The 27,053-nt window shown below is 36.6% G+C and overlaps 2 protein-coding genes across 2 annotated transcripts in view; one reads left to right on the top strand and one right to left on the bottom strand.

Annotated features, from left to right (window-relative positions):
• Positions 1-3,399: 3,399 nt before the first annotated feature.
• Positions 3,400-25,501, bottom strand: DNAJC25 (DnaJ heat shock protein family (Hsp40) member C25). The gene is made up of 4 exons (XM_077141878.1): positions 25,081-25,501; positions 11,332-11,484; positions 7,315-7,785; positions 3,400-4,652 (listed from the first exon to the last, which is right to left on the bottom strand). Exons 1-4 carry the CDS (start codon positions 25,399-25,401, stop codon positions 4,530-4,532), a joined length of 1,068 nt encoding a protein of 355 aa, XP_076997993.1. The 5' UTR covers positions 25,402-25,501; the 3' UTR covers positions 3,400-4,529.
• The window catches only part of PTGR1 (prostaglandin reductase 1), a 69,926-nt gene continuing 68,358 nt past the window's right edge, over positions 25,486-27,053 (top strand). Inside the window, exon 1 of the mRNA XM_077141887.1 lies at positions 25,486-25,593. The gene's annotated coding sequence lies outside the window, so the exon portion shown is untranslated. The remainder of the gene's footprint in view (positions 25,594-27,053) is intronic.

Below are 27,053 nucleotides of genomic sequence, written 5' to 3'. Positions count from 1 at the left end.
ATACATTTATCTGCCTCAAATGCACAATTACAGCTCAACAGAGACAATGTCTGATTGAAAGTCTTAAGGTAGCTAGATTCTATTTACACTAATGTATAATGAAAGGCATTTTCCTCTTACTTCCACAGAACTTTCAGTTTGGGGTCCACAACCTGGTTCATAACATTAACTGAATGTTTGCTTAGCAATTGGCTTCTGCCTAAGCAAAATATCTCTAAGATTCGGGTGTTAAAATTTACTGCCCTTCCCAAATGAAATCAGAAGGAAAGATAAGTGATAAAGACTGAGATGGTATAATCTACGAATGCCTAGTGTGTATAATGATAGTGACTAAATGTACAAATTGAAATGTTTTTGCATGAGGAAGAACAAAGGAATGTCAATACTGTAAGGTGCTGAAAATAAATGGTAATTCTTATTTTAAAATTTTAACTTATGAGACTAAAGCAAAAAAATGTTTATCTGATATAAAATTCATATTTTGACTACTGCATTTCCCAGTATAACTTATGAACACCGTAAGTACATGGAATCTTGAGTAGGGCATGAGATCTTGTACGTTTGTCCAAAGTGATGTCCCAATTAATACCAGAGTGATCTGAACAGTGAAAAAAAAATGTATTTGCAAACTACCCTTGGAGGAATGGTAAGAAAGGGGGAAAATTCAAGTTTCCCATGTGGAGGATTCCTGATATTCTCACAAGCAGGGGGGACAACCAAAGCAATAGGCCAAGCCCTCAATCTTGGGGTATGTTCATATGAAACTTATCCCCACAAAGGATAGGCTAAGCCTAGTTAAAATTAGGCCTAGGAGTCACCCCAGAGAACCTCTTCTGTTGCTCAGATGTGGCCTCTCTCTCAGCCAACACAGCAAGCAAACTCACTGCCCTCCCCACTCTCTACAAAGGACATGACTCCCAAGGGTGTAAACCTTCCTGGCAACATGGGACAAAAATCCTAGAATGAGCTGGGACTCTGCATCAAGGGATTGAAAAAACCTTCTCAGCTGAAAGGGGGAAGAGAGAAGTGAGACAAAACAAAGAGTCAGTGGCTGAGAGATTCCAGAGTCGAGAGGTCATCCTGGAGGTTATTCTTATGCATTATATAGATATCACCTTTTTAGTTAAGATGTAATGGAGAGGCTGGAGGGAAGTGCCTGAAAATGTAGAGCTGTGTTTCAGTAGCCATGTTTCTTGTGAAGATTGTATAATGATAGAGCTTTCACAGTGTGACTGTGTGATTGTGAAAACCTTGTGTCTGACGCTCCTTTTATCGATGGTAAGGACAGACGATTAAAACATATGGATTAAAAATAAATAAATAATGGGGGAGCAAATTTTTAAATAAATTTAGTAGACTGAAATGCTAGCAATCAATGAAATGCAGGGCTAAGGGGTATGGTATGTATGGATTTTTTTTCTTTTTACTTTTTGTTTTTTTGAATTGATGCAAATGTTCTAAGAACTGATCATGATGATGAATATACAACTATGTGATGATACTGTGAGTTATTGATTATATATCAAGAATGGAATGATCATATGGTAGGAATGTTCATGTCTGTATGTTGTTATGTTTAAAATATATATTAAAAAAAAAAGTTCATTGCCCTTCCAATCTGAAAAAAATATATTGAAAGAAATGAACCATGATTTTCTAAATATAAACTCAATAGTACTAACACAGTTGACAATTTTTCAAATACAACTATTTTTCATGTACCATTTTAAAAATCCTACATACCAACCACAGTGTCCAAGATTCTAGGCATGGTACCTTCCTAGTAAGTAGTTATCATGCTTCATTTGTTATGAGAATGTGATCTATGATTTTCAGTGCTTGGAGAATTCATTAAAAATAATATTAATGAGGAAAGGGTTAGTAATGGTACCTGTTAGCCTGTGAGAAGAAACTCAAATATCTGAGCATATTTGACATGAATTCAACCAACCCTGAGGGTAATTTTAGCACAGATCTCAATTATATGACAAGTTAATGAATCAGCCATGAACAGCTATGCTCTCTAAAGCCCTGAACACCAAGCCAAGAGGAAATGGTGATAGTTTACATCAAGAAAGATTAAAATGAGGCACAAGAAGAATTTATAGGGACATAGGTTCTCCACTCAAACTTTCTATTTTTTTTTGGTGGGAAATGGGCAGAGGATGGAGATAGAAAATACCCACAGCACTTGAATGACACTAGTGAGAACTCATGGCCCTTTCTTGATTCTAGGATTTTTGAAAAATAGTTATTTTGTTGATGAGAGAAAAGAATTACAGTCCTTCAGTTATGAGTCCATTCATTTTGACCCATGCAATGACCCAATTCCAAAAACCAAATGAACTTTTACAAAGTGAGGAGGCTGACAGACACAGTTTCAGAAATAAGATTTGTAGAAAGACAGGAAGAAAGGGCAATCTAACAGATATGCAGAAGAATATCCAAAGATACATTGTTTTCATCAGCCAATCTTTTATGTATGTCAACATAACCTGTCCTATTATTTTCCTATAGGTAGGTAAAAAATACTGTCAAATCAGAAATTTCCTTGAAATGTTAAGAGAGGGAAGCACGCACGCACATTTCTTTTTAGTTCTCGTAAAAGAGGGCACATATTTATTTTCGGATGATAAATGTCATTTTGTGTTAAGCATAGGATAATGCACAGGGGCTGATGACTTAGAGACAATCACATCACCTCTATAAGGTATTTATCTATGATTAATTGTTGAGTATTTGAGGTTTGAAACACAGCTGCCTGTTTTTTGGTACCTTCACCTCCCTCAAATAAAAGAATGGATACATAAAACCCCTGAATCTAAGAATGACCTCAACTATTTGTCCCAGGGGTCAGGAGATTATGGCCCATTGTTGGCTGGTCTTTTTTTCTTTTTTTTTTGGCATGGGCAGGCTCCGGGAATCGAACCTGGGTCCTCGGCATGGCAAGCGAGAATTCTGCCACTGAGCCACCATTGCACCATCCTGGCTGGCTATTTTTGTGAATGAAGTTTTTTTAGACAGACATACACACACACAAAAAAAATGTTAAAGTTGATAAAAATATAATCATATCATTTCAAAATTTAGGAGCTGCAGCAGGGCCCTCTGCACTTCCTAAATTTTGAAATGATATGATTATATTTTTATCAACTTTAATTTTTTGTGTGTGTCAAATTCCAACTGAATAACTGAGGCAACTGAAGCCTTGACAGATTAAACAATTTGCCTCAGGTCTTTGGCTATGTTAGCAAGGCACTCCAGTCTTCTGCCTTTCTGCATATTTCACATATTTGGGCTAAGCTCTTGAAAGGATAAGCTTACTTATTTTAGCTAGAAACAGACTCTGCACATCTACTATGTGACACTAATCTTTTAAAATTATATATTACAAAAACACTATGTTAATCTTTTATTTAAAATGTCATACCAACAAAATTATGATATATTGAAATCATTTTATTAATATAAAGCAATGGAATAAATCCTTTAACAGGAATAGTTTCACTGTCATAGATGAGTATCAATACTTCGGTACAGTATCATGCCTGATTCAAATTATGTGTGGATTACTTTCACTTCCACATATATGGAAACATTTTATATTTCATTGATCAATAGAACAGCACATAGCCATGCACTTTTTCTGTCTGGTTTAAATGCATGTAAATGCTCTCATGTACACTGGATAGTTCATACCACTCAAGGACTTTATAATACACAAACAACTTTTCAGTACACTGTTTCTGCCCTGCCCTTTTTTTTTTTTCCAATTAAAACAAAACAAAACAAAAACAATACTGTGGTACAAAAGACCTTTTTATAGGATCTCTTCTGGAGAAATGTTTGAGAATAAAGTTATAGTTCTATAATGACTGTAATCAAGATCATCCTACAAGGACACGAAGGTAGACTTACTCTCCTGGAGAGTTTCTGATCTTGGGGAGATGGGGAAATATTATAAAGAATTCTAGCAGAAGACTCTCCTAGAGAGGTTTTTGAAACTTATTTCAATCCTATAATGACCATAATGAAGATGGCATGGTGGTTGAATCATTCTGCTGAAGAAGTCTGTGTCTAGAAAGACACAATATAATGTAATTAAATGCTATTATACTTTTTATGTTCTGTGAAAATAAAAGCCCATGAGAGCAGAAAAATGTAGGACTGTAACAAAGAACAAGGAAACACTCTTTAAGAATAAACACTTAACATGTAAAAATTTTAAGTGGTATCTAATAATTTTCAAGTCAAATCTTTTAACTAAACATATAAAATTTTTAAATGGCAACTAATACATCTTCATGTCAGATTTTTTAACAAAACCCACAAAAAGATTATAAAAATTGAACAACCATAAATGTCTTGTGTATAAAGTTTTAAGGGAAAGCGTCTACATTATTCTGCTTAATCAAATACTCGAGGAATTTTAGTTACTGCTGAGGAGCAAGTTGATACATTTCTAAAATAATTCAATTATGAAAATAATATTACAATTAAGGTTTGGCATAGCAGCTGTCTCACAATCTTCAGTCATCCACAAACGTTAATCGTCCAGGCCCTTCATTCTTCATCCATCTCCTGTATCTCTTCCATCTAGGGTCATTTGCCAATTTTTTCTTTAGTTCTTCCTCTTGCTCTTGCTTGTAGGCCTACAAGTACCAACAATACTTACTGATTTTATATCCACAGAGAAACATTTGTCAATTTGTCATACTTATATATTTATATTCCTTGAATATAATTTTAGGTACAAGTTTCCCAATGAATGTATTAGTTTGTCTTCTGAAGACCATTCATTGAAAAATATTAAACAATTAAGTACTTCAACATTCAGTGTTAATTTAAAAAGAACAACTTGTACAATAACTAGCAATTTTTTGTTACTGATTTCCAAATCCTAGGAAAACACTCCTTTCCTCACTGAATCATATAAAAACTGAGTTTAAAGGGTTTAAACATTTTCTCTTTACAACTAATGTCTAATATCAAAGAATCAACACTTTATTTTTTTAACATGGTACCAGGTAAACTGAACTGATGACTTTCAGTATTTGTTGATCCCATTCAAGGAACAAATTGACTTTAAATATATGTATGTCTCCAAAGTGAATGTGACATCTAATTTTATCTTCAAAGATTAATTATTGGTTGTTGAAAATATATATTTTTTACGTTTCTAAAGAAGGTTAAATAAACCACATAGGTTAAGAACAAAGAACAACCACAGTTCAATAACTTTAAGGGGTGTGTTAGCCAAAGCAAAATGGAAAAGTCTTAAAGTTAGTTTCATAGCCACATACATTTTTTGAAAAAGTTATTTCATCTCCAAATATTAGGAAGTAATGACTACAATAACCATTTGAAATTTTTCTTATTGAAATAGGTTAAGTAGCCCTATCTACAAAGAAAAATTTCAAATAGTTTTGGAGCTATACAGTTTGTTAACTCCCATTTTTATGTGATTGACAAGTATGAACATATCTTCACTTATCTCCTTGCCAAAACATTCTGGCAGTACATAATATGTTAAGTTACTTAAATTATAATTCAGACTAAAATTGTTTTTACTTTCATTAAAATCTTAAATTACGAGATCACATTTTAAAGAAGGAAAAAACTAATAATCTCAATTTATAAAGAAGGTAGTTTCACTGTACTCTATTCTTATATTTATTCTTATATTCTTATGTTTAACACACTAACCAATTAATTTTACTCAGAACCTAAAACAAAATCATATGCTAGTCTTTCTTTAGTACTGTTGGTGGGCAAGTGATCAACTCAAAAGTAATTTGTAGAATACATTTATTAAAATGTCCAAATTTTAAAGGCATTCCTGTAAATAAACTTAAAAGTAAAATAAATGCAACTTTCCATGTATGTTAATTATTAAGGAGAAATTATTTTTAAATGAACAATTATCTCAACAAAATTTCCATCTCTTATTCTTTTTAAAAAATTTGTTTAAAAAATTTTTTAAATCTCTTTTAAAAAAATTCACGACTGAAGGAAAACTGGTGAGGACAAAATTTTAATTTGTGCAACTAATGGAAAGTTGTAATACCTTGCAGAAATATCTATCCTCAACCCATTGCAGTTTAACATTAAATTCTTAACTTTTTTTAGAATCAATTATTGTATATGAAGTTCATCTTTTAAAAAGATACAAGGTACAAGTTAAAAATCTATTGTCTCAAATCCCCTTGGGGGAATGGTGAGAAAGAGGGAAAATTCAACTTCCCCAAGTGGAGAATCTTGATATTCTCACAAGCAGTGGGGACAACCAAAGCAAAAGGCTGAGCTCCCAATCTTGGGGTTTGTTCATATGAAACTTAACCCTGCAAAGGACAGGCTAAGCCTACTTAAAATTAGGCCTAAGACATCTCTCTCCAACCAACACAACAAGCAAACTCACTGCCCTCCCCTTGTCTACGTGGGACGTGACTCCCAGGGGTGTGGACCTTCCTGGTAATGTGGGACAGAAATCCTAGAATGAGCTGAGACCCAGCATCAAGGGATTGAGAAAACCTTCTCGACCAAAAGGGGGAAGAGCAAAATGAGACAAAATAAAGTGTCAATGGCTGAGAGATTCTAAACAGAATCGAGAGGTTATCCTGGAGGTTATTCATATGCACTAAAAAGATATCACCTTGTTAGTCAAGATGTAATGGAGAGGCTGGAGGGAACTGCCTGAAAATGTAGAGTTGTGTTCCAGTAGCCATGTCATTTGAAGATGCTTGTATAATGATACAGCTTTCACAATGTGATGTGTGACTGTGAAAACCTTGTGTCTGATGCTCCTTTTATCTACCTCATCAACAGAAGAGTAAAACATATGGAATAAAAACAAATAATAGAAGGATGTTAAATGTTAAAACAAATTTAGATAGAAATGCTAGTGATCAATGAACAGGAGGGGTAAGGGGTATGGTATGTATGAATTTTTTTCTGTTTTCTTTTTATTTCTTTTTCTGAATTGATGCAAATGTTCTAAGAAATGATCATGATGAATATACAACTATGTGATAAAAAATGTTCATATTGTATGTTGATTGGTTTTATTAACACAAATTTAAAAAAGGAAAAAAATTCTAACACCTTATTTCTCATTAATAGATAATAAAGACTATAAGACAAAAAAAACTATTGTCTCAGTACCAAATATAGTCATATTTTCCATAAAGTCAAGTCTTTATTCATTATTTAATTCTTGGATTTAAAAATGTGAGCACCCTTCTTTGATCCCTATCATAGATCTAGTTTTAACTTAGTAAGGAAGATGATATCCAAATCACAGCAGTGACCACTCACCTCATAGTTCTCCTTTATCCAGAGTTCCCGCTTAAGAAAAGTTTCTTTCTGATGATCTTCTAGACTATCAAACTGAGACTTTGACATTTTCATAGATTTACGTATGATATACAGTCTCTCTTCCTCCCCATATTCTTTGCCTTTGATGTTAAACTTATAGACCCATCGGCAATACCAGACTATATATGAGCACAGATGAAAAGGAGCTAAGATAATTTGAAATAGGAGAAGATCACGAATTTGGGGCTTCTGATAGCCTCCTTTTATATCAATTTTACTTTTTATAATGTTCTTTATGATGTTCTCCTCCTCGTCACGAATTTCCTCTTTGGACTTTTTGTTTCTGCCTTTTTCTTTGGCTTTTTTGAGCAGTCCCTGTTGCTTGGCGATTTCCATAGCTTGGATACGGTATTTAGGCACTGTAGCCAGGTAGCTGATTGCCTTATTGTAGCTATTCCACCAGCTGAAAAACTAGAAATTTAATATAGAAAAATGAGTCAGTGTTATTACCAAAATTTACCTAAAGTAAAGCAATAGTAGAGTCTTGGTAAATGCCTTCACCCAAGAAACCTAATCTGATTAACTAAAAATAAGGATCTCAAAGATTGAATATGTAAAAGATACAGCTAAATAATGTCCAGGTGTGCTCTAGAATAGGACCTCAAGGCTGGATAAGGTAAAGCCCAAGCCCAGTCAAAAGTCACTAATTCAGACAGAAGATACCCAAGTTTAAAGGATGGTGCAGTGGAATTATCCCTATAATATTACATCTTTACCCTCTGGTTCTTCCCTGGATCACTATTACTAAGAAATCTTGACCTTTTAAGATTTCAAATTCTTACTGGAGGAAGAGTTAAGGTCCAAAAAAAATAGCTAACTGGTGAGGAATTTGTTAAAAAAAAATCATAAGGTACAGCTTCCCACAGCTATATTCGTTTCCGTCTCTTTCCTAAAGCATCTATATACACCACAGTAATGCTCATGATATTCTAAAATGAAAGATTCAAAACATTTGAACTATCTACTTATTTGGACAGGAAAATATTAACTTACTTCATACACATTCAACCACAAAGAATTTCATTAATTGTCAGAAAAGCCCTATGGTGGAGATGTTATATCCTCAAATATTCTAGCTGAAATCCATTAGGAATCGCAAAAAAAACAAAGTTAGTAGGGTATTACATTGTCTAAAACAGAAAACTAAAATTGTTTATCTTTGTACCCTCTGAAAGGGCAATACTTCTATAAAATCTGAAACATTTAAAATACATAATAATCTTCAATAGGGATTTTTCTCACATATATGGAATCATTCCTGGGAATTATACCAGAAAATTAATTTTCAAACTAGCAAATTGCTTAGCAAATTGCTTCACTCTGGTCACCTGACCTGTTCTTTTCCTCTGAAGAAGTACATGGTAGGCATGGCTAGTTGAAGCATAACAGTAGGGAACACTGATATCAGGCTGAAGTTAAATTTTTGTGAAATTTCTAAACAACCTAGTAAGTTATTGTGGTTCTTTTAACCTATTTCAATAGTTCTAAATGCCCTCAAGGCCATGTGGAAAATGTGTGCGGCTTTATTGGTGGTCATGATGATGGGGAGTGCTACTGGCATTTGATAGATGGGAGCCAGGATGCTAAGTACTGTGCAATGCGCACAGCAGTCCTACACATGTAAGAATTTTCCTGTCCCGAAAACCCAAACTTCTCCTGCTGAGAAACATTTAAATTACCCTTACACTTTTTTTAATTTAAATGTTTCTCAGAAGGAGAGGTTTGGTTTAAATTTAAAAAATTTTATTTACACGTACTCCATATCCAAACATACTCTCCCTTCCCCCTCCCCATCCCCTGGTAACCTCTAATCTACTTTCTATCCATGCAAATTTGGTAGTCTTAGATATCTTTTTTTTTTTTTTTTTTTTTTGCATGGGCAGGCACCAGGAACTGATCCCAGGTCTCTGGCATGGCAGGTGAGAACTCTGCCACTGCGCCACCACTGCCCACCCTCCTAGATATCTCTTATAAGTGACATCATGCAATAATCATCCTTATGTATCTTGCTTATTTCATGAGCAAGTTTCATGGTTCTTCCATGTTACAGCATGTCTCAGAACTTCATTTTTTTTTATGGTCAAATAATATTCTATCATGTGTATGTACCATATTTTGCTTATCCATTCACTGGTAGGTGGACATTTAAAATTGTTTCCACCCTTTGGCTACTGTGGATAATGTTGCTATGTACACTGGTGTGCACGTTTCTGTTTAAGATTCTGTTTTGACTTTTTTTGGGTTTATAACTAGAAGAGGAATTGCCGGGTTATACAGTAATTCTATACATAACTTTTTGAGGAACCAATAGATTGCTTTCCTCAGTGACTGTACCATGTTACATTCCCATGTACTTGAACTTTAAAATGTCCTGTGCTATCCAATATGGTAACCATTAGCCACAAGTGATATTTAAACTTAATTAAATGTAAATATGCTTTAAAACTTTAGCTTCTATCACATTAGCCACAATTCAAAAGAAAAGCTACATGTGGCTAGTGGCTACCATACTAGACAGTACACTTCTAACATCACAGAAAGTTCTATTGGATAGCACTGGCAGAGTCCTGGGAGGAAACTTCTGGCTGTCTTGCTGAGTCAGCAAGTTTGAATCTTTTCCACAGAATGCTTCTCTTATGCTGTTCCCTCCTACGGCAAGCTCATATAGCATGGCATCTGAGCTCCAGACTCAAAATATACAAATGTCTGAAAGACAGCAATTCTTGATGTCTTATAGGAACCTCAAAGCCAGCATGTGCTAAGAGAAATTCATTATTGTCCCCTGGACTGACAGTTTCATCCTCTCCCTACTTTCTCTACAAAACGTGATTTATTCATCTCACAACTGCTCTGGATTAGATTTATCACTGATTTCGAGGGCATTTAAACTATGCTCAATCTGTCTCTGTCTCTCTTTCTCTCCCTTTTAATCCCTCAGGGCCTTGTTCATAGAAAGTATTCAATACATGCTTTTTAAATTAGTTATTCACCATCCCAGTGAGTTCTCCTGCTAGCAGAATCTCATAAACAAGAAAAATAAACCTAATAGTTTATGTGGATTCATTCATTCAATAAATACTTATTGAACACATCCTATGTGTAACCCCTGTGCCCAAAGTTTGTGATACAGCAATGGCAGAGATGAAAAGTAGAAAAAAAAAAAAGTAGTTAATTACAAATTGTGGTAAGTTTTTCAAAAGAAAAGGAATGAAAAGGAAGACTTCTGAAGTGAACAGTAAAGGGAAGCTACACTAAGGAATCTTCTTTTAATCTGAAATTAAGTATGAACAAGTAGCCAGCAAGGTAAAAAGTGAATGGGAAGAATATTCCCAGCAGAGGAAACTGATATAGTGGCTTTGAGTAGGCAGAAGCCTGGTGTCCCAGGAACGGAAACAGGGCCATTGTGCTGGATCTGCTCAGTGAGTACGCCCCATTCTCATTTACAGTTCAAGAAGAAAGTGGAGAGAGAGAGGTAGGGGCCAGATCGTATAGGACTTGGTAGCCCATATTAGGAGTTCAGATTTTTCACAAGTTTAACAGAAAATTACTGAAAAGGTTCTAGAAAGGTAAATAGATCCAGCTGACATTCATGCTGGCTATCATGTGGAAAATACTCTAGAGTAAGGAATGAGAAAATAGCTAGGCTTTTAAATTTTGTTTTCATTATATAATGACATTCACTATAATTTCTTAGATTTTCCGCTGACAAAGATTCCAATATCATTACTTGATAGATTAATAAGTATTTTTCTAATGTAAAAAACTAATCTCAGGGTGCATGGGTGGTTCAGTGGTAGAATGCTCACCTGTCATGCGGGAGACCCAGGTTTGATTCCCGGCCCACGCACCGCGCCCTCCCACCACCACCACTGAATCTCAATAGATAACAAAATTATACAGAAAAGTACATCTAGTTCAACTTTAACAACTAGCACTAATGCACATACAGATGCATACCTGAAATGCTGAAATTGCACACACACTGACCAAAATCACAACTCTCACATCCACCTTTGGGGCTAAGCGCCTGCTATAGTAGTGGTAGAAATGGCTGTAGTACTCCTCTGGGTGATCCAGCATGTAATCATAATCTCTCCGTGTTTCTTCATCCTGTAAAATCGAAGATACCCAATTTCATCTTAGAAAATGGCCCTGGCTTAGAATCTGTTAAGTTAAATCTACAAGTTTATAATTAGACAAGAGTAAACTGAATGAAAATAAAATCAAACAAAAATTTCTCATCTCTCTTGAAACCATATATAGACTTGTACCCAGAACTTTAACACTGGTAACTACTGATAAAAAAAATGTTTCTCTCTGTTGTATATGCTCACAATCACGTCCCAACCTTGTGAAGCAATAATAAAAACAGTAAAAAAGCAGATGAAGCCACTCTGTGTCTATAAAACTGAATTATGCTCATCTCAAAGAAACATCAAGGAAATCAATGTGGTATAATGAAATGATTAGTGCTCAAATCTAAACACTGATTTACTAGCTTTGTGTCTGTGGGCAAAATTTTTAGCCTTTCTAAGCCTCATTCTTCTTCATTTGTAAAAGAGATATAATACTCTGTATCTTTCTAATTTTACAGGGTTGTTTTGGAAATCTAATGACATAAATTATACAAATACATCACAAATAGGCAGTATTTTACTGTTTATAACACATTGTTTTAGCTCAGTACAGAAGTGTGGTAACAGATTTTTCCTTACACATACAAACAGGTTGGAAGAATTACAACATTCTGACATGTTCACAAATAAAACATTTTTTAAAACCTTCTCTAATTCTAATCAACCTCTAATAGGAATAAATGTCATCCTCTTTAAGATAGTGCAATAAAAACCATTAGGAAAACAAAAATCTTTTTTAACTTATAGTGTTCCCTTTTAAGATGAATTATTCAAGATTCATAAAATTTCAGATTCTAGCTAAAGGAATTTCCAGGTCTTTATCTAGTGTCTGGTAGGTACAGATCTGCCGCAGAGAGAGGCTCTGAGGTCTCTTCAGGGCCTCCTTCTGAGTCCTACAATATGTAATTTCTTAGATTTAAAACAAGGAGTTTCATAATGACAAAATCTCCCCTCCATTCATTAAAAACATTCCGTATTTTCTATTAGGAATTTTGAATTTGAGTAAAAGCATTCGTACTCAGTAAGTCCTCCTATGTTCATTACACCCATTTGTTCTCTCTGACTAGTATCTGATACTAGATAAATTAGTTCTCATTTAATTAGTTATGAAGATAAAGTCTATTCGATGGCATGCCTTGGGTCCATTTCATATGAGAATTGCCAGTTGTATAAAGAGGGCTGAGCTCAGGCTGATATTCTTTTTAAATTTACTCCTTGTACATTCTGTCAGGATTTTCTTTTGGCAGCTACCACATGCTTTAAGTGTCGATTTGTTATTCCTTCCTTAAACCATCAGCATATTCCAGAGCTTCTAGCCAAGATGGAGCAAATTTTATAGTGGTCATACAGAAAGTCCTGACAAGTAAAATCCACACCTCTTGATGAATCTTATTTTGAGTACTTTAAAATATTCTTTGAGAATCTTTCTATCCACCCTCAATTTTTGCTTTTTTGGTAGAATTTTATAGAAATGCTCTGATTTGGGCCTTAAGTCCCTGACTTTTAACTCAGCCTCCCAATCTTGGCAGATGTCTTTTGAAATGCTTTTCTTTAAACGCAAGTCTTCTCCTTGCTCCAACTAGATTATATGTAGTTTTGAAATTAAATGCCACACCGTATCAGATTCCTACAATCCTCTAGCATCATTATCTATACAGCCCTAACCCAGCCCGGCTGTTTCTACTACTCTTGTTTGAAATACATAGCCAGATCCATGTGCAGCACTGAAATACAGTATGCAGATGCCATCTTTTCCATAACTATCCTTTCTTCCTAGTTCTTATCTGAGTGAAAGTCACATACCATAGAATGCAGATATCCCTAGCCAAGCACTTCCCCCAATTCTCCCCCAGGGTCACCAGCTTCTCACTGGTCCCCAGATTTGTGACTTCATCAAGTCTAACAGACTTACTTCAAAATTTATACTTCAAAATTTATACTTTGTATCTGGTCTCTCTACTCCAAATAGAGCTTCTGGGGTTATCCAGGCCCTTCTTAAGAGTTCTCAAACTACTAATTTCAACAAAGGTTTCAGGTTTAAGTTTGACTTTTCTTAGACTGTCTTCCTTTTCTTTGGGGTCAACCATAAATCTGTGACTTCATTTGGTCATGACTAGAGACAGGAAGGTTGGACACCTCCTTGTTATAGCAGTATTTAGTCAAGCCAGAATCTGCACTGTAGGATTTACAGCTTTCTCTCCAATATAAAGAAAACAATCTTTAGCTGAGACATCAATAAAACTCTTTACAAAGTGTTCATGGTTGGCACAAACTGCTAAGAGATGGGAGTCTCAAAAGCCTAAGTCAATCTACAAAACTTAGAATCAGCCTAGAAAGAACACAAGGATATCAGAAATACTAGCAAAAAAGACAGAATTAGAAGGATCATCTTTCTGAGACTCAATTAGAGAGCTACAGGCATATTCTTATTTGAAAACCATTTATTTATTTTTTGTCCTACCCATCTTGGAACCAAGGTAACCCAACAATTTTTTCATTTTTATCTCCAATACTTCCCCATTGCCCATAAGGTGAGTTAAAATGTCCTTGGCATGTGTCAGGAACTCCATAACTGGCCCAAACCTACCTAACTAGCAACATCTCTTACCACTCTTCCCTCTTTTGCCCATATCAAACATTCAGATCACGGTATGGGGAATCTGGTGTGTTCTTCAAGTACCACATGCTCTTTCACAACCATGTCTTTGAACAGATAATTCTCTCTAACTCAATTGTCCTTCTCTTTCTTTCCTACCTCATTGAGCTCCTATTCATCCTATAGAACACAATGTTACTACCTCAGGCAGAGTTAGACCACTTTTATTCTGGGCTCCTATTACACTTAGTACCTATTTATTATAGCACTTATCACAATGTAATCGTCAGCTTTTTCTTTCCCTTGAATGAAAACTTTTAGAAAATAGGTAGGGTGACTCATTAATCTCTGTATATCCAAAGCCTAGCACAGTACCTGGCATTCAGTAAATGTTTTTTCAAAAATGAATAAAATTTTTTAAGTTCTTCCTTACTACATCCCTCTAGCCACACACACCTTCATCTCTCTCACCAACAGGCTAGATAGGTGATTATGTCATATAAACTTTGGCTTTATAGAAATGATTGGTTGAGTTCATTCCTTATAAAAATATGCTAATGTGGCTAAAATAGCCCAAACCTTAAAACAATTTTATAGCTTACCTTTCAATAAGGTAGTACTTTTTCTTTCAGCAATTTTGTGGATCTTAAGGTCCCAGGGTCAGGAGATTCCAACTTCTTTCCAAAACAAAACCTTTATACTTGTTTCTTCCTCCTCTCTGTCCTGAGCCTTGATAAGCAGGGCAATAAGCTCCTTGCTTCTAATCTCTACAGGAATAAGTGGTGCTTCTGCTGGTGTCCACTCCACTCCCAATCCTTTTGGGCATATGCAGGAGGACTGGAACATAGCCACCAATATCTAGATCAAAAGTGAACAAGAGGAAACCCAAGAGCAAAGAAAGCACTGAATCCTTCCTTCTCTTATGAAAATGATCATTTCCCCCCTCCCCAGAGACAAAAGTAGATTATATTCTTGCTCTTGAAAAAGATAATGAATTATTTGATCTCAATAAACAGAAATTGCAGTAATTTTAAATTGCAGCCAGGTTTACATTAAAAATTTCCTGTTACACTGAATGGAAAAACCAACTGGGGTGGTAAAAACCAGGAACCAATAATATATGAAACCTTAATAACATTTTGTTCATTCTTAAAAATATATATTAGTAATATTTTGAAAAAGAAACACACACATGTAATACTTAAAAATATTAAGTATTATATTAAGTATATTTAAATATTATTTTTAAATAATAATTAATTATTATTAAAAATAAATAAATAACTTCTGTTCCCCTAAAATTTCTTCTAGGCCATTATATCCTACTAAAGAGGAAGAAAATGAACTGCTATTAGTTTCATTTCTTTTCTAGTCACTACTGCCGTTATATTCTTCTATGTCATCTCTCCTCATGCTACATATCGTCTCAAGTACACAACACTAGTGATGTTCATATCTGCTTTTCCTGCCTCCTCCTGTTTCCAACTAACTCCTGCAAACATTTCCTACATGTAACATAATATCTCAGATTCAATAAACTCAAAAATCAAATCTTTGAACAGTGAATAAAAAAGTATTTGCAAAGTTTCCTTGGGGGAATGGTGAGAAAGGGGGGAAAATTCAACTTTCCCAAGTGAAGAATCTTGATATTCTCACAAGCAGTAAGGACAACCAAAGCAATAGGCTGAGCCCCCAATCTTGGGGTTTGTTCATATGAAACTTAGCACCGCAAAGGATAGGGTAAGCCTACTTAAAATTAGGTCTAAGAGACACCCCCAAGAGAACCTTTTGTTGCTCAGATGTGGCCTCTCTCTCTCAACCAACACAACAAGCAAACTCACCACCTTCCCCCTCTCTACATGGGACATGACTCCCAGGGGTGTGGACCTTCCTGGCAATGTGGGACAGAAATCCTAGAATGAGCTGGGACTCAGCACCACGGGACTGAGAAAACCTTCTTGACCAAAAGGGGGAAGAGAGAATGAGACAAAGTAAAGTGTCAATGGCTGAGAGATTCCAAACAGAATTGAAAGGTTATCCTGGAGGTTATTCTTATGCATTAAATAGATATCACCCTTTTAGTCAAGGTGTAACGGAGGGACTGAAGGGAAGTGCCAGAAAATGTAGAGCCATGTTCCAGTAGCCATGTTTCTTGAAGATGATTGTATAATGGTATAGCTTTTGCAATGTGACTGTGTGATTGTGAAAACCTTGTGTCTGATGCTCCTTTTATCTACCATTTCAACAGATGAGTAAAACATATGGATTAAAAATAAATAAATAATAGGGGGAACAAATGTTAATATAAATTTAGTAGATTGAAATGCTCGTAATCAATGAAAGGGAGGGGGAAGGGGTATGATATGTATGAATTTTTTTCTGTTTTCTTTTAATTTTTTTCTGAATTGATACAAATGTTCTAAGAAATGCTCATGAGGATGACTATACAACTATGTAATGATATTGTGAATTACTGATTATATATGTAGAATGGAATGATCATATAGTAAGAATGTTTGTGTTTGTTGTTACGTTTAAAACAATTTTAAAAATAAATAAAAAATAATTTAGGGAGGTACTGCATAAATAAATACATTAAATGGTTTTTAATGACAAAAAAAAAAGGCCTGGGTTCTTTAAAAAAGTCCATGTTATGGAAAAGAAAAAGCACTGCATTGGATCCTGATTCCCGCCTAATTTGAATCTGATGGAGGGGGCAGCAGGGTAAAGATTATAAAAGACATTGGATGAAATATTATATGATGATACAGAATTATTAATTTTCTTGTGTGATACTAGTGTTACAGTCATGTAGAAGAATGTGCCTATTCTTAGGAAATGCTTACAGACGTGCTTAGGGTCTAATGTCATGTCTAAGACTACTATCGCTACAAAGAAAGTGTGTGTGTGTGTGTGAGAGAGAGAGAGATAGAGAGAGAAAGCAAATGGGATAAAATGTTAACAATGACTGACTCAATATTGTACATTTTAAAAACAAAACAAAAACAAACCCTCAAATCTGTGCTGAATACAAAGGAGGATAAAAAGACAAATGAGATGAGGTCCTGGCATCATAGAATCTGCCCATACAGAAGAACATCTAGCAAGTAAAGAAAATACAACCCAATGTGATAAGGCACAAAAGACTGACTAACTCTCTTTGGGACCACTGGCAATGGAATTCAGAAAAGAGATTAAATGAGAGCTGGATCTTGAAAAGCAAATAAGAAACGGTGAAACTTGCTCCTGGCAAAGGGAGCAAGTGTTAAGGTATAGAAGCATCAAAGAATATAATGGATTCAGTGAAGCTTGCACACTGAGGAAATTTAGGAAGAGAAGCATCATAAATGTGGCTAGGAAAATACTTTGGAAAAGAATGCTAGAGGATGTTATATGCCATGCTAAGGAGCACAGATGTCTCATCTGTGCTATTCAAAATAGAAATGTTTTAAAGTATGAGAACAACAGCATTGAGTAGAAATATCTTTTTGAAAGACAACTCTGGTAGTCTGGTAAAGAATGAAATGAGGGAGAGAGATTTCAGAGAAGAGGAAGTAGAATAAATAGGACTTAATGATTAAAAGGGTACAAGAATCAAGGAGATGTTAATGATACCAAAATTTCTAATTACAGTTACTGTGTAGACCGAGCTCACTAAGATGAAGAGAGGAAGAGACCACAAGTTTGGAGAAGATGCAAAGAAAAACTGTGGAAATTTTGAAATGAAGGAAAAAAACAATTCCATCCTTTCAATGGAATGCTGGAGTCCAAAAATTAAATTTTCTGTAGCACATACTCTAACTCAATCTGTCCAAATAGATCATTTAAACAACCCAAACACAGGGAACCCAGAATGGAAATGAGGGCTTGTAATTCTGTATAGCTTAATGTAATGCCCAGATAAATCTCAGAGTATGTTGAACAGATCATTAAAAAGTACTGGCAAAGTCCCTTGTGGGATGAGGAAAAAAATATGGAACTATTAAACTTTACCACTGGGGAAACCCCTGATACTGTCTCAAACATCAGGGACTCCCAAGTCAAGCCCTTGATCTTCAGGCTCTCTCTTATGTAGGAGAGAAGCTAAGCTTACCTATATTTATGTCTAAGAGTTACTTCCAAAGGACCTCTTTTGTTGCTCAGATACGGCCCCTCTCTCTCTAAGCCCAACTTTGTAATCACTACCCTCCTCTCTATGTGGGATGGTACTCCCAGGGATAAGTCTGGCCCTGCCACTGTGGGATCAACAATGCTTTCCTGACCAAAAGGAGGAAAAGAAGTGTAACAAATAAGGTATCCGCGGCTGAGAGAGTTCAAATAGAGTTGAGAGGCTACTCTTAGGCAGGCTTCAGCTAGATACTAGATTCATCATGATTTGTCAACCCCCAACCAAAACCATTCCTGCCAACCCTGAAGAACACCTAGGGTGGTTTCTGAGATTCTACAAAGGTTCCATGCACTATGATTACCTCCAGATAGGTTCCTAGGCCAGATATATCATGAAACCCAAAGGGGCCAGACTCTCCAGAACATCAACTACTAGTTCTATCCTCCTATCCCAAACTATCAACAGTCCTTTCCAACATGAAAACGTTAGAATGAGCATAACCCAAATATTCCTAAAATTAGGAGAAAGATCAAACGAAAAGGTAGAGTTACAACAGAGAAGACAGGATTTAACAAATGAGTATGACTGCTGAATCATTATATTGATATTTCTTTTACTCCTCAATGTTTTGGAGCAGCTAGAAGGGAAACACTAAAATTGTGGAACTGTAACCCATACCAAACTCTGAAATCTGTTCTATAACTAATTGATGTGGTGTGCTTTGAAATTTATTGCTTTTTTGTATACATGTCATTTTTCACAATAAAACAATAATAAAAAGGAACTGTTCCAGTACATTAGCTAATGCACGTCACTGCTTACAGTAGCTTGAATGAAAGGGAGATGAGGAAGTAGACAGTGAACAGTGAAGAAAGAAAAAAACTGGCAGTAGCTTTAAAAGAAGCAACGTTAGTGGAACAGAAATGAACCAACTAAGAGATTCGCAAGTTACTAAAGAGACAACTGTGGAAATAAAATCATGAGTTCAGTACAGAATATCTTTCTGCCCTCTCCAATCCATCTTCGATATTGTTCTCAGAGTATTCTTTTTGAAACAAACATTAGAACATGCTATTTCTCCACTTTAAAACTCTGGTAACTATTCAAATTCCTGAACCGAGTCTAAGAGGACCTTCATCATCTGATCCCAAACTGAGGTCCAGTCTCTTGAAACAGTCTTCCTACCCTGTATCTCACAGACTACAGACTTCCAACCTAGAAGTAGCAAAGCTCATAAAGTCCGTGAAAATGCAATAATGGTTTTTGTGCTGTAGTCAACAGCTCAAAATGTTCCATTTACTCATGACAAATCTGCCCAATCTAAACTAAAATGTCAAGTGTTCAGTTTCTGGCTAAAATTATATCAACTCAAGAGTTTCTGTGTTGATTAAGAGCTCTGATTGGTTGTTGATGACATCCTGTGTCAGACAGTTACAATACCAGAATTAACACATTTGGTGTATAATCAACCATGGTCATTAGTAGAGTAATAGCGGAAATTAAGGAATGAGTAAAGAATAAACAACACTTATGGTTTTGCAACAGAAAATAGCAAATATGACACGTATACTACCACAGGCTTCTTCTAGGCCTATGGGAAAAATCATTATCAAACATGCCATTCTTCCACTAAAACCAGACAAGGCCTCAAAATCCTTAGGAGGGTCCCAGGTCGTCATGACTAATCAGAGCTGGTATGTGAAATGATAACTATTTGCCAACCTTGGTCTATAACTTTACTTAATTTGGCTGTTTATAAGCATTATAACTGTCACAGAAAGATTTCATGATATTTTTATGAATACCCAATTATTATAAACAACTGATTAAAATTTGAATTGATACTAGAAAAGAAAAATAGTAATATTAATAAGTATAGTTAGGTATTTTCCTTGCCAAAGCAAAGAGCAATATGATAAAAGTAACCACTGCTGGGGAAAATACAGTCACTATCATACCTCACCAAACTACCTTATTTCTGGAACAAGTCTTGCTCATTCATGCCTCCATGTTTCTGTTGATCAAGTTTTCCCTTTACCCAGAAATGTCCTTTCAACATCAACCTGGGACTGTTCTAGATCCAGCTCAAAGAGTACATTCTTCTCCAACCTCCCAATTAGAAATAATTGCTTCCTCCCAGTGCTGCAATTTGCACATACTTTTATTATATAACTTAAATAAATAATAACCAAACAATAAGCATCTGTCTCCTTTGTTATATTAAGAGCTTAAAGGCAGGAACTGTACCTTTTTCATTGTTATGTTCTCCTCCTCCAGCATCTATGTCAGTACTGGATAAAGAAAGGATTGAGTGAGAAAATAGTATATTTTACATAATAAGTAAGAAATGAACAATAAACAGTAACCTAACAAGGCAACAGGCTCTCAAATCCCTACTTAGTTACAGTCTCCCTAAGTGTTAAAGTCTGCCACATCCATCAGACTGATAAAAAGAAACTGAAGTGTTCTAGTGACACTTCTCTTCGAAGACCAGGCTGGAGAAGAGAAGGTGGCTCTCTCTAATTAATTCTTTCTATTTACTGGACAACACTCTTTGCAATAAAACCTACAAGACCTTTTCTATGCCCTACTCTTGTGATCTTGCAAAATGCAGTCAAATTCCACTATTTACCCATTTTTTGCCTATCAGTTTTTCTAAATGCACCCTTTCCACCTGTTCCCTCAGTTGTTTATTTCTATGCCATTTCTCATATTTCATATTTCACCCAATTCTTATCTACATTCAAAAATGATAAAAAAAAATTTTCATTTAAAAACTCTCAGAACACACTTTCTCCTCAAAGGGAGAAGAGCAGTAAGAACTTTCATTCATACCCATCCAGTCTACTTCATCTGTACCACTCATTAAGACAATTACTTTGGGATGAAATAGTCACAATGTAGGCTTCACTTAAGGATGCCAAATTGCCAGAAGTTCATTTTCGATTTCCATTCTATCTGAATTTGTCTCCAGATAAGAGTTTTCATTTAACAAACATTCATTATCTGACATGCCAGACACTGGTACTAGGTACTAAGGTTATATTTACCAAAAAAAAAAAAAAGCTTTTTTAAAATGAGGGAGTATGGTTTTGTAGGGATAAGTACAGTGTGATAAGTGCTATACCCACATAAAAAAACACGTTAATGGGACTAGATTCCCCTACACCCTGGGATCCAAGGTTGACACAGCAAGTGAGAGATCAATTACTTAACTTCCAAAGTTCATGAATTCCCTAAACCACCAGTAGCTGAATACACTAAATATTATTGAATTGTCTTAACTTATATTACAAAACAAATATAAAACTGTGTGTGAAATCGTAATAGTTTGAAGTCCTCCTGAGATCTGGAATTCTAAGTTATTTGGGAATGTGAAGAAGCATAACTTGGTGAAAGCATCTATGCCAATGCTTTTTTGTCTTCCATTATCTATCTATCCTTCTTTTTCTGGTTTCCCTCAACCTCTCTATGCACAGGTAGAATCTTCATTGCTAAAATAGCAATGACCAACCAACTGCATTTAAATCAGTTAGTGTACTTATCTTTTAACAGCCACCATCTAAAAAGATCTCTCTCAAAGGAGCATTTATTTGACCAAGACAATCTCAGTCATAAATCCACCAATGTCTTATGCAAATATAGTCCCCATTTTGGTGACATATTTATTATTAATATTCATCTTTGATTAGAAGTTTGGGTAGAACACCACTATCAAGTTATAATGAGGATATAACATAGCTTCTCAAATGATATACATTAAAAGTACCGAAACTTGAACAGACCAGTAATAAAAGAAACTAAGAAAAAAAAAAAAAATCATGGGGAGAGAAAAAAAGGTTCTTGGCTCCAATGAATTTACAACTAAGATATTTCAATTTTCAAGGAATAGATAATTTCTGTTAAATTGCTGCAGAGATGCAAGTTACTCATTCATTCTCAAACAAATATGAAATCAACTTTTTCCCTCAAATACCAGAAATAACTGAACATGGCTTCAAAAGAGGACATATCCATTCCAGCTCCCTTCCTATTTCGCTGGCTCTATAGATAAATAACCCCTTCAAAAATTTTCTGTTAATCTTTATGATGAAAGAGAGTACAACAAAAATAGCAAACAAAAAAAAGTGAAAAAACTTTAAATTTATAGTTGTGGTCTAGGGCTGCACTTGTTGCCTCCATAAATGATTATCTGGAACTCTGGATAGAATTCTACATTCAGTTTTATTTCAGATCCACTGAAACTCACCAACTTTTGCCACTATTCTATCCAATATTCCCTTAGCAAAGGCCACCTGGACTTCTATCACAGGCACATACTCTGTTTCCAGCCTGAGAATATAATCCAAGCAAAACAATGATTACATCCTCCTTGCCTCAAGGGAATAATCTGAAAGGTTGAGGCTCTCCAAATTGGATGACTTCAATTAATTCATTAGATCTTTGCATAGTATTCTCTGACAATTTCCTCACAATTCTCCAATATGACAGAAATAAACTCACACCACCCTGTTAGTTTGTTTTTTTTTTTGCATGGGCAGGAACCGGGAATCGAACCCAGGTCTCCAGCACAGCAGGCGAGAAACCCTGTTAGTTTTTAATAACTACTTCCACACACAGCAAGTCAAAGTTCTTTTCATAAATATTCTAAAATTGATCATGGTGATAAATGTAGAACTACCTGATGACACTGTGAACTGGTGATTATATACTTTGGATGGTTTGTGTGATGTGTGAATACATCGCAATAAAATTGAAAGAAAAAAAAAAGTTCTTTTCATGATTCCAGGAGTGAGCATCTGAAATGATGTAAAGAGTTCCTGGCGGAGCTAATTCATGTCCATCTCTTTAATTTCCAACTAGAGGTTTTCATAGAGCTCAGTCAGATCTGATATTCAAGGGTCCAAACTATCCTGGCAACTGTTCTCTCTCACAAATTAATTTTCCTTCTCTTGCAGTAATACTGCTAGGGTGGAGATGGAACAGCTACAAAATCCCCCACCCCCTGCAATTCTAGTTTCCTATCCAGAGGCATATGTAGCCACCACAACAAACCTCCCTTGGGGCCAAGAGGAAAAGTGCCACTTTCTCCAGACACTAGTTTTTAGTTGTCCAAGAGTTCTTTTCTTGAGTGAACAAATTATTTTTATTGGCTGACAAATCAATGTTAAACTTTAGGGGTAAAAACCTTGAGGCAACTGTACAGACCCAAAAGACCAGTCCTCCAAATTTGCCCTAAACTCTCTTCAAGAAAATGGCAAGAATATTCAGAATCCTGGGGCCCTTTTGGGAAAGAATTTCTCAATTATCTCTTTTCCTACCCCCAACCTTGGTACTTGTTTTCAATGTTCTTACCAACATGTTCATCATTCTCATGCCAAATCTAAACCCACAAAACCCAGCAAAACACAATCATTGCAGCATTTCTTCTACCCTCGCTTTCCAAAGTTTTTCATCTGCCCAGGGCTTCTTCATGTGCCACTAGGCCTTGAGGCAGCACCAAAAGGTCTTCTGCAGTTTCTCTCCACCATTATCTTTCTTCACTGCATAAAAAACAGGTTGGGGCTTCACATGCTGGGCTAAAGGGAGAGCTTTCTTTCCCATTTTTCTCAGGTTTTCCTCAAAGACCCTAAATAGTGGGAACGTAAGACTTTGGCCCACAGCACTTTCTCAGTCCCCGACCACTCATTTAACTGTCAACAAAAATTACAATCTCATAATGCTAGTGAGAAGTCAGTGAACTAGGCATATTCATTTATGACTCCAACAATTCTGTAAAGCATGAATGAAAAGCCTTTAATTCCTTGACTTAGTATTTTCACCTCTGGAAAGCTAATCTGGAGAAACAATCCATGGCTAGATTATAGTCATCCCAATCAAAGTACAGTCATTAAAAGCAGACCATATAGCAATATGGAAAACGTAATCTTAAAAAAAAAGAAAGACTAGAAAGAATTACCTTACAACTTGAAGTAGCAACATCTCCACTAAGTGTGACATATTATCTTTTTTTTTGCAACAATAGCAGACAATGGCAGCGGTTAAATTTCCCCATCCCCATTACCACAGAACTCAACAAAACTGTCAAATGCCAAAACACATATTCACATATTTCCTACCGGAAATTCTCAGAGCCTTCACTACAAGTTAGAGCTCATCCCCAAATGTTAAGCACAGCATTCATTAAGCACCTACTAAATCACAAGTTCTATACAAGGGGTTTCTCACACTTAACATTTAATCCTCGTAATAACTCTGTGAGGAAGTATTAAGACCTTAATATTACATATGAAGAAACACCTCTTAGGACATACTAAGTCATTTAACCAAGGTCACAAATGAGTGTCAGGGGCAAAGATCAAGCATCCGGTCTTCTGCCTCATTGTTGATTCTTTTCAGTGGTTTTTTTTTTTCTGGTTTTTAAACTCAAACTAAATGTCATAATATTATACGCAGAAACCAAATTTCTGCCACGTGAAATTAGCGCGTTCAGTGTCATTCAATATGCTGAGACCTTTCCTGTGCTCGTTCTATCACAGATTCTGGTAATAATAATCACCCTTTTCCAAGTATAAACTGCACGTTACTGAAATGCTCTGCATAACAGCGACTGTCACAAAAAGAAAAGGAAACACCTTTTCAGGGGGGACAGTGCGGCAAAATCACTTGCCCATCTCCAAACCCTGGTAGAGGGGTATACAGTCCCCCCCAAAGCCTGACGGGGATTCCCACCCTCGTCAATGAGCCGAGTCGGCTCCTTGCTCCGGCTGGGTGGGAAAGCCTAGAATCCTCGGGTACTTGGCGCCGCGCCACGCGCTTCCCGCCGCGGGTCCTCGCAGCCCTTCCGCAAAGCCCAGGCCTCTCACCTTGAGAGTCTCGTAGGCGGTCACCACCAGCAAGAAGGTCTCTTCGGCGCTCTGAGGCGTTCCCCCAGAACCCCCGTCGCCTGGCTCGGACCGGTAGCGGTCGGGGTGGTAGCGCCGGGCCAGCTGGCGGTAGGCCCGTGCGATCTCCGCCTTGCCCGCCGAGCGGCTCACGCCGAGCACCTCGTAGCAGTCGCGCGTGCCGCAATAGAGTCCCTCCACCAGGGCCCCGGCGGGCCGCGCCAGCAGCAGCACCAGCAACAGTGCCAGGCAGCGCCGATCGGCAGCCACGGCTTCCCGACGCCGAGAGAGCGGCGCCGCCATCCGGACCTCCGCGGCTGCTCTACCACCCCAGCTACTCTCTAGTTCCCCGCCGCGCACCGAGCTAGGCCACCCGGGCCCATCTCCACGTCAGCAGACGGCGCCTCCGCGCAGGCGCAACGGACACGGTTGCCGTAACCACTTCCTTCACGACGGTTGCTAGGGGAGGACACCTCAGGCTCCCGGCTGCTTCCGGTATGTTTCCCAGCATCTTCCTAGTTACAGCAGTCCGAGAATTCGTTGTTAGTCGGACCTAAGGGACGTCTCTGTGTCTGAGACGCCTGAGCTGCTGGACGTTGTTGCCCTACTTAGCCAGTGTGTGTAGAGCGTTTTGCCACTCACAATGCTCTTGGTATGCAATCCTTTCGACGTGCTGCCTTCACCTGCTGGCTGTTTTCATCCCATTATTATGGGCAAGAAGTTTTGTTCACAGGGTTTTAAAGCCAGGCCTCCAGCCATGAACACCATGCTGTCCCTAACCCCACGCTGCCTTTTCAAACGGAAAATGAGCTTAGATATTCTAGGCGCTCTCTGTCTGCGAGGGACCCATCAAGTTCATGACCATTGAGTTTAGAGTTTCTCAGCCTCATCACTATTGACATTTTGGACCGGATAATTATTTTCAGTGGAGGGACTTTTTTGTGCATTCTAAGATATTTAGCGGCATCCCTGACCTCTATCTGTAGGACCATTACCCCAGTCGTAGAATATCAAAAATGTTTCCTAGGATAGTGTTGCCAGATAAAATACAGGACATCCAGTTAAATTTGAATTTCAGATGAACAGTGAATAATGTTTCAGTATAAATATGCCGCACATATTGCATGGGACTATATAGCAATGTGGAAAATTTTTCCTTAAAAAATAGTATCTATCATTGGCTCAGTAAATATTTACTAAGTTTCTATTATGAGCCAGATACTGTTGTGGGTACTAGGGACACAGTGATGGCCAAGGTGGACAAGGTCCTTGATCTCAGGGAGCTTGTATTCTGGTGGAGGATGACAATGACAGAGAATAATCAAGCAAATCAATAAATACACTTTCAACTGTGATAAATGCTTGAAGAAAATGAAAGAAGTTAATGATGTATATATATTTATAACATAATCCAAGTGTGTCATATAAACATGTGAAAGGAAGAAAGAGAGAAGGAAGAAAATAAATGGAAAAGCAGAAGATGAGCAACTAACCTGAAATTATTAGAGTTTGGGTCAATTATTAGGGTTAATTCCAAAAAGGAATTGACGTCTTAACTGACTCAGAAGGACAAACAGAGGATGATTTGAGGGATGTGGGTGAATTAATAGTTTGGGGATAAAGGAGTTGTGAAATAAGGACCAAGAGAAAACAGCCATAGGCAAGAAAAAAGCATGAAGCTTTTCAAGAAATGAAAGACAGTATGACTGGATGAGGGTGGTAATGGAGGGAATGATACTGGAGAAATCCAGATGGGATGAGGTGGGGAGGGCCATTTTATTCCATGTTAAAGAAATTTTTTCTTTATCCTAAACGGAAGACGTCATCATGCAGCAGAGAGATAAAGTAAACTTTCTACATTACAAATTTGGTCATGTTACTCTTATCCAACATTACCCTTGGATTGAAGTTTAAATAACTTAGCATGGCTTTCAGGACTCTGTAACAACTTAGGG

This window comes from Tamandua tetradactyla, chromosome 2 (genome assembly GCF_023851605.1).
Source record: "Tamandua tetradactyla isolate mTamTet1 chromosome 2, mTamTet1.pri, whole genome shotgun sequence".
NCBI classification, from domain to species: Eukaryota; Metazoa; Chordata; class Mammalia; order Pilosa; family Myrmecophagidae; genus Tamandua; species Tamandua tetradactyla.
Note: the sequence above shows the minus strand (reverse complement) of the source record. Positions and strands in the feature narration are given on the sequence as shown.

Bases quoted from the DNA above. Each gene is read 5' to 3' on its own strand.
- DNAJC25 (XM_077141878.1), bottom strand. From the start codon at position 25,401: ATGGCGGCGCCGCTCTCTCGGCGTCGGGAAGCCGTGGCTGCCGATCGG. The intron at 11,485-25,080 runs GTGAGAGGCCTG...TCGATTTTACAG, and splicing joins CCGCCTACGAGACTCTCAAG to GATGAAGAAACACGGAGAGA. The intron at 7,786-11,331 runs GTATGCATCTGT...TTAAATTTCTAG, and splicing joins GTGCAATTTCAGCATTTCAG to TTTTTCAGCTGGTGGAATAG.